General features: G+C 36.8%; 1 protein-coding gene across 1 annotated transcript; it reads right to left on the minus strand.

Moving 5' to 3' along the window:
• Positions 1 to 2882: 2882 nt before the first annotated feature.
• LOC111578044 (uncharacterized) lies at positions 2883 to 7673 on the minus strand. The gene is made up of 7 exons (XM_023284625.3): positions 7523 to 7673; positions 5355 to 5534; positions 5167 to 5277; positions 4899 to 4955; positions 4668 to 4820; positions 3366 to 3476; positions 2883 to 3199 (listed from the first exon to the last, which is right to left on the minus strand). Exons 2-7 carry the CDS (start codon positions 5523 to 5525, stop codon positions 3131 to 3133), a joined length of 672 nt encoding a protein of 223 aa, XP_023140393.2. The 5' UTR covers positions 5526 to 5534; positions 7523 to 7673; the 3' UTR covers positions 2883 to 3130.
• Between the last annotated feature and the right edge of the window lie 931 nt (positions 7674 to 8604).

The following is an 8604-nucleotide window of genomic DNA, read 5'->3' on the forward strand; positions in this document are numbered from 1 at the left end:
ATGTTTAACACAGTGCAACACAGTTTAACAATAACAAAAAAGTTAAAAAGGGATTTTTTTTTGTATTTTGTGTTTTAACATGTTATGCTTTTTAACACTGAATCTATAATCGAAAATGACGTCATTTGCCATTATTTAATGTTGTATCCATGGCAAAAAATAGGACGTCTTCTGTTATTGATTCGTAAACGTACACTATAAAGACTAGAAATGTTTGTTTTTTAAAAACAGTCCATGAAACAACTGAAAATGTGCTGGAAGCTCATTACACAGACTTGAATCACACAGTTTCTGATAAAATATACAGTCAAACAACTGTAAATACAGATATTTAATAGAACATGCACGTTTTAGTTCTTTTACAACTCATTTTTGCTGACTGAGATACTTTAAGTAGCCACAACATTAAAACCACCTACCCAATATAGCGTCTGTCGGCTTCGTCAAGGCCTCGACTTCACAGAACTCTGAAGGCGTTTCGTGGTTTCAGGCACCAAGACGTCAGATCCTGGAAGTTTTCACGTGGAGCCTCTGTAGGTTTAACTTGTGCTGATGCTCAGATTGAGATCTTAAGATTCTGGAGGTGGAATCAACGTCTTCAATTCTTTGCCCTGAAATGTTCCAATCATTCCTGAGCAATGTTTGCAGTGAACATCGTTCTGCTCAAAGAGGCCATCAGGCAGTACTGCTGCCTTGAACGACTGCACGTGGTCTGCAGTCATGTTCAGGTACACTGTTAAAAAAATAGATTCAAATTGTGAAATTATGGCAGCAAAGGTAACAGAAAAAATATACTGCAACATTCAAAACCTGTGTAAAAAAATAGAAAAATAACAGCAGATATCTGTAAAATAATTATGTTTTTATCTCTTTTGAATTCAAGAAAGCTATAATTTTACAGTCACACCAAAGAATTTTTTTAAAATGTTGACAGCATCTAGAGTTTTGATGTGTTTTTAATGGATGCAAATGAATAAATTTTTCTATCATTTTCTGTATCTGTAGTTTGTCAAAACAGGGAAGAAAAGCAGAACAACAACATATGAAGAAATTATTTACCATTTTCAAGTCCTTAATATAACAATTTAGATCATTACAATTTTATATATCTAAAACAAATCGCTCAATATATAATTTTCTCTTCTTTTTTTCTTGATTTTACTAGATGTAATATTTAATAACATGAAATGGGAAAATATATTTAAAAAAACTTTAATCTTTAAAATATTTTTTTTCCTTTCAAATGACTACAATTTTCTGCAAAATAATTATATTTTTAGCCAATTTAAATACAGTAAAATGAGTGTAATATTAAAAGAGCAAATTACCATTTGTATAAACACTGATGTTTGATGTGGACATTATTGTTGACAGTGTTACAGTTTTGGTCTGTTCTTTTGTTTTAATCATTAACATGTAAATCAATATTTTTTGGGTTAGGATAAGTTAGTTTTTACTGGTTATTGCCTGCAAATTAACAAAACAGGGAAATATGGAAAATATTGTATTGTTAAAAACAATTAAATTTAAAAACTGACTTTTTTTTACAGTGTAGCTCGCACAATTGCACCCACATGAATGCAAGAACCAAAGTTTACCAGCAGAACTATGATCAGAGCAAAGCGCTGACTCCACCGGCTCACCTTCTTCCCATAATGCACCCTGCTGCCATTTTTCTCAGGTAAACCCACACCTGATTCATCAGACCAGGCCACCATCTTCCACAGCTCCATGGTCCAGCTCTGAAGTCCATGCTGGTGGATGGGAGTCAGCATGGACAGAGCAGTCTCTAGTCACACAGTCGGCTGCAGTGCATTGTGGGTTCTGACATCTTCCTATTAAAGCAGCACTGAGGTGCTTCCTGAGTTCTTCTGTGTGTCCTGATCCTGCCACCGGTTCACCAGTTGTCCTTCTTTTGTTCAGTGCTAAGCGCTACGTACACCCCAGGAGCTCTGCTGATTTGTGGATTCTCTGTTGACTTTGCCATCACAGTTGGTCAAAACCTCTCAGATCCTCAAGCCGCAATGCTTCCAACACATCTGCTCCAAGAGCCGACTGTTCACCTGCTGCCTGATAAATCCCTGCAACCGGGATCAGTGTGATTCATGTCACCTTTTAACATTGTGTATCTGAAGTGAATGTGGCCTCCGTTGCTGGGTCGTGTTGATTCCCCCTGTGCACCAGGAAGATCAGACCCTTCCTGTCTGAGCATGCAGCACAACTCTTGGTCCAAACTCTCGTAATATCAGGCATCGACTACTGCAACTTCTTACTGGCAGGCCTCCCTGCATGTACGGTCAAACCTCTGCAGATGATCCAGAACACAGCAGCACATTTGGTTTTCAACCAGCCAGAAACAGCACGACACCCCGCTGTTCAGATCGCTTCACTGACTTCAATTCAAAACTCTGACACTTGCATTCAAAACTACAATAAAAACAGCTCCTTCCTACCTGAACTCACTCATTCAGGTCCACACTCCCTCCCGCTTACTACACTCAGCCAACAAAAGGTTCCTGATACAACCACCATAGCAGGGTTGGTCGATAGCTGGACTCTTCTTCTGTGGTTCCCTGGTGGTGGAATGAGCTATCACATGCTGTTCAATTTGCAGAACCCCTCTCAGTTTGCATTTGGCAGACTGCATAAAGCAACAACAACAAAAAATATATAATTTAAAAATTCCTATTACCCACACGCAATGCCTGTAGACACCATGGTTCTATTATCACACTTGAACTTGTTTTATCGTTCTTATACAGGGCTTTTTCTCCTGACTAGATCCTTGCTTGTGTTGTATTTACTCTCACATGTACGTCTTTTTTGGATAAAAGCATCTGCTAAATGAAACTGTAGAACTGTTGAATTGAAATGAACACAGCTTTCTCCATTTTAACACTTTTTATTCAGCAAGTTTAAAAGAATATTCTCAAGCAACAAAAAAGAAGAATTAAAGCATTTAGAGTCACATTAAATGGACTCTAGAGTAAGCATTCCCTTTAGTATATATCAGCCATATCATTGTGGAGTGGTTCTGCTGCCAGCTGTTTAAGAATTAATGCAAGGATGAACAACATGCTTTTTTAAAAATTGAAATGCTTCTGTATGTGTGTGTGTGTGTGAGTTGGCTTTAAGCACCAGGGCTGGTCATGAGGACTTCCTTCAGTAGAGGCTGGTAATTCTCAACGTCTGCGACGCCCTGCAGACAAACAACAACTTCAATGAAGCAACAAAGCTCACAATTCAACAGTTTTTTAAAGTGTTACTTGTATTGTTCTAACACAAATAGTAATCCAGCTGTACCAGACATTTCTGATGTCCAGCAGCGGCAACACGACTACAGTTATTTGGATCATGATTCTTACATTCTCCCTGTAGCCCAGAGCCTTGATGCCCAGAACTGTGAAGCTAATGCAGACACACAGCTGGAAGGCGGCGAGGACGATCAAAGTCACATCCATTCCTGTCAACAATCGCTGTCACATAAGAAATGAGAGAGAAAGAAAGAATTCAGTTTAGACTCAAAGAGGATTCAACCCTCTGAACCACAGAACCCCCCAGTGGGTTTTAAATGTATGTTTTGTTTTGTTTTTATCTGCCAAAATGACACCATTTATCAAAGGAAGAAATTTTGGTTACATCACAAAAATTTACCAAATCTAAGCTTTAAATGCAATATTTCATCAAAATTACATTATTGTACATGTTTCATTTGAAAAGCCCCAAGAATAAACTATTTTCTATCAGATTCGGTAAAAATCTTTTTGGTTAAAAAAAAAAAAAACAGTTTTCAGGTGAACTGATCAATAAAATAAATGCAGCCTGGTTAAAAAATACTAATATATATCATATGTTTAGTCACTTTTTGTTTTCCAAACTGGGAAAAAGGTTGCACATGTCAATTCTAGGTTTTTACTTTTGTTGCTTCTACTTGTGCTGTTTTCATGGAGGAGCAGGACTTTATACTGCAGTGAAAAATGAGCTCACAGTGAGGAAAAATGTGAAAAGGACAAAAAAAGCCAGAAACTGCAGAGTTTTACACTTAACTAATCCCAGTACTAATCATTATTTGATACAAACAAACAGAGCACAAAAGAGATTCTTAGACTGTTTGGTTTAAATGAAACTGATTCTACTGAATGCTCCTTAGTGACAAATACTAGTCGAAATGCAGCATCACTTGTAAAACTGTTCCTTTTACAGCCCTGCAATCAACACTTCCCTATGGCCTACTTCAAAAAACACTGATAAATTTAAGAAAAAAAAATCCTGTTTATCTTCACATTAATATTTCTAAAAGAATACAGTCAAAATAAACATACACTTTTAATAGAAAATATTTCCAGTAAGTGCATTTCCACGCTGTCGATGTTGTTGTAAATGTTCATAAATTAAATATTACTGTCTCATTCATGTGTAGCGAACAGAAATCTTTACTTTGCATTTCTTTGTGACTTTACTAAGTCAATCCATTAACTTAAAATCATGTCTTTTCAGTGAATGTTGCAAAAAACCAAAGTTGGACGCGTTTTCAGTCGTTCATGGTGGGAGGCAGCAACACATGGATGAACTTTCATGTCTCACAAAACAGTTTTGTTTTTCATCGGATGCATTTCCAGTGTAAAAAAATAAACAAAAACACTTTTACCCTTTAAAAGCCTGTTTACCTGAACATAGTACGCCAAAAATCTGCACTCATCATTGAAGTTATCGTCACACCACCCGCTCCAAGAGGATTCTCCAAGGTCTATGGCATACAGCACGATGCCAACCACAGCAAAGATGGAGCCGACTATGTTCATGAACACAGCAAAGCCCACCTGAGAGGAGAGAACATATTACTGTAGTTAGAGGCGCCAACACTCTGTAGGAATTGATTTGTTTTATTCTTCACTTACCAAACAGCGAGACGGGAAGCGGTCGGCAAAGACTGACACACTCCCAGCAACGATGTACTGAAGAGAGACAAACAGCTCATCACAATGAAAACAATACGGATTTTCACCTGCTTTTTTCATCATTATAAACTAAAATAAGGACTGTAAAGGTACAACCATTGAATAATTTCTCAGAAAGCACTGGTGATACTATCCTATGAGACTGTCCTCCTGTTGCTTTTATCTGAAAAGGTTTTCAGGTAATATGAGCACAACAGTGTTATTTTACCACGGCACCCAGCCAATAAGCAGCTTTCAGGTTGGTGAAATCCTCAGGGTGTTTACTCATTCTTCCTGGACCGAGTCCGATGTTGAACAGGCCCACCATGATCTGCACAGCCTGCAGAAGATTCAGAGCAGAGCATCTCACTGTGCTGCACTTGAACATTTCAAACATCTGTAATGAGATGATCTCACCCCAAGTGCTCCGATCACAGGCGACTGCATCAGTCCTCTGTTCACCGAGCAGCAGACTGGACTGTAGCAAAGAGCCTTCAGGATCTGACACAGTGGAGGAAACATGCTCTTCGCCTCGGTCGCCACGGTGACCACAGTCACTGCTTTTTGTTTAACAACAGGGATGGTCATCGTTCACACCTACCACGTGGAAAACAGATTTTAGGATGAATCCTAGAAAGATCGATTACTAAGACAACAGTGAAAAATAACATAAAACCTCATGAAACTATAGTGTTTATACAGCAACAAACCTCAATGTGAATCTAAACACGCATGCATGTAAATAAATGCACAGCTCTGTAAAACACATGGAAAATGCAGAGAAGAATAGTGACACAGTCCACACAAAAAACTGCCTTGAAAAGACACAAAATGTTTACAAATAGACACAAAACAACCTTAAAGAGATGCAGTGACAACATTACCAACATAACCTACAAATAACTATTTAAAACAGACACAAAATAACCACAAAGAAATTAGAAATGACTGTACACACTGCCAGTCAAAAGTTTGGACACACATTCAGTGCTTTTTCTTTATTTGTATTATTTTCTACATTGTAGATTAATACTGAAGATTCGTATTTTTTTGTTTACAACCTAATTCCATATGTGTTCTTTTATAGTTCTTTCAATGTCTTCAGTATTAATCTTCAATTTATAAAATAATTAAATAAAAACCACTGAATGAGAAGGTGTGTCCAAACTTTTGACTGGTAGTGTAAATTGAAAGAACTACAACTACAAACAACCTCAAAAGATGATTAAAATAAAGCAAAACAATCTCAACGAGACACAAAACAACCTCAAAAAGATGCAAAATTGCTACTAGAAAACAATATTTTTGCAGACAAAACAACTTTAATGAGACATAAAACAACAATAAACTTATGGAAAAATCACAACAAATGAATTAGAAATAACTAGAAATAAATACAGGCAATCACAAAACAAATGCAATGATATGCAAGACAACATCAAAGAGAAAAAAAAACACAGCAAAACAGACAGATTAGAAATAACTACAAAGAGACATGAAACAAAAAAGAGATGAAAAATTGTCACAATTAGTGTAAATACAACTGCAGACATAAAACTGCTCCAAAAACAACAAGAGACACAAAATGTTGATAAACAGACACAAAACAACCTTTAAAAGATGCAAAATAACAACAGACACTAGAATTACCAACAAATAGGCATCAATTTAAAACAGACACAATAACCACAAAGAGATGCACAATTCCCCCCCAAACTTAGAAATTACTATAAATTAAAAAGGACAACCACAAACGAACACAAAAAATAAAAATATTCAAATAATCTCAACGAGACACAAAACAACCTTAGTGAGACGCAAACCACAAAAACCAGGAAAGGCGGCCACAAATAAATGAAAAAAATACTACAAATAGGCACAAAACAAGCTAAAAGACGCATAAAACTGCCATAAAAAGATGCAAAATTACCAGAAATAAATTAGAAATACTAGAAATAGAAAGGGACTGCTACAAACAAGCACAAAACGAAGACAAAGATCTGCAAAACAACCTGAGAAAGAAACAAAACAACTGCAAAGAGACAAAAATATTTACAAACAGACACAAAAACAAAGAAACTAAAATTACAAGAGACACAAAACACAGCAGCCAGCCCTTATTCGAGGTATCTGATATCTGTAATAATGTGTTCTTCCACAACAGCAGGTGTGGCGTCACTGTATCAAAAGTAGTCACCGTTTTTTTGTCATTTGATATTAGGAAGGTCAGAAATTACCAAGGAAGTGCTGCACTTCCTTCAATCTCTGTTCACAACAGACACAAACACAATGACGCAACGAGACGTTCACAAAAACAACAAATCAGTGTTTTACAACAACAACACACACACACACGAAACTGTTTAAAACCACAACTACTCACGATAACCTGAACAGAAACGAAATAAAAACAAAGAAAAACAACCTTATAGAAAGCTCCGAGCATCTTTCCTGCATCTCTCTGTTGCAGGCAGTAAAGCTTTGACTAAACATCTCATTCAGTTCACAACTCAAACAACAGAAACAAGCAACAGATTCATTATTAGAAGTAACGGAAGATGCAATTTTGTGTGCAGGAAACGTACCTACTCCTGATGGACTTCGTTTCCTCAGATTTCCTGTAACTCTGACAGTGATTCCCCAAAGAGCAGCTCAGACAGCAGCAGGGAAACGCCTCTCGACTCTTCACAATAAAAGTATCAGTTCAAAAGTCTCGCTTAAAATCAAGAGTAAAATTAAAAGATGATGCTTATTTTGAAATCGACACAGCAACGCCTCCAACAGGGCAGGTCTTCTATCTACTCTGTCACTCTTCCAATAATGATTGTGAGCTCATACAGCCACTGAATCTGAATCTGTTGTGGCGAATGTAACAATCAAACCCCTCTGCCTACATCCTTGTTGTGTATTCAATGTGAGAACGCACAACAGTTTAGAAAGTAAAAAGCAGCAGGGTTTTTCCAACACAATATGGCAACTAATATGCAGAATGACCTAAATTAGATCAAATGACTTAAATGTGACACAAAAGAGAAACATAATAACCGCAATAAGATACAGAATGACCGCAAAGACACTCTGTGGCAACAGATATATGCAAAACAACCAAAATGTGAGTTACAAACAGAGGCAAAGCAGTAAAAATGTGTTACAGAATGACCTGAACTAACTGGAAAAAAATCACCATGAGATATAAACAGCAGCAAAGAGATACAAAGCAATCAAAATGTTACACAAATTGACCAAAATGTAAGAAAAAAACCCAACAACAACAGCAGAATGACCTCAGAGAGTCATAGCTCTTAGAATCATAGATCTGAGCGATTCTAGACACGTTTTATTGTTAAAAACTTACATTTTTATATCATTTCAAAGTCAGAATTTGAGATTTCTTAAATTTCTGATTGAAACTCAACAGCAACATACCTTTGAAGAGATGAAAAATGTTTTATTCAAGCAAGCATTCACAAAAATAAATGCAAACACACAGAGAGAGAGAGACTCAGGTGAAAACAAAAGCATTACACAGTTTTGTTAACTTTCAGCTGGAGTGTGTAGAAGCAGAACTTCCACTGCTGCTGCTTGATGCATCTACGTGCTGAGATGAAAAGCTTTTAATCGACACATGTGACTTCTTGAAACTGTTGCTCAATGTCTTTGCTGCTCT

This window comes from Amphiprion ocellaris, chromosome 9, assembly GCF_022539595.1.
Source record: "Amphiprion ocellaris isolate individual 3 ecotype Okinawa chromosome 9, ASM2253959v1, whole genome shotgun sequence".
Lineage (NCBI taxonomy): Eukaryota > Metazoa > Chordata > Actinopteri > Pomacentridae > Amphiprion > Amphiprion ocellaris.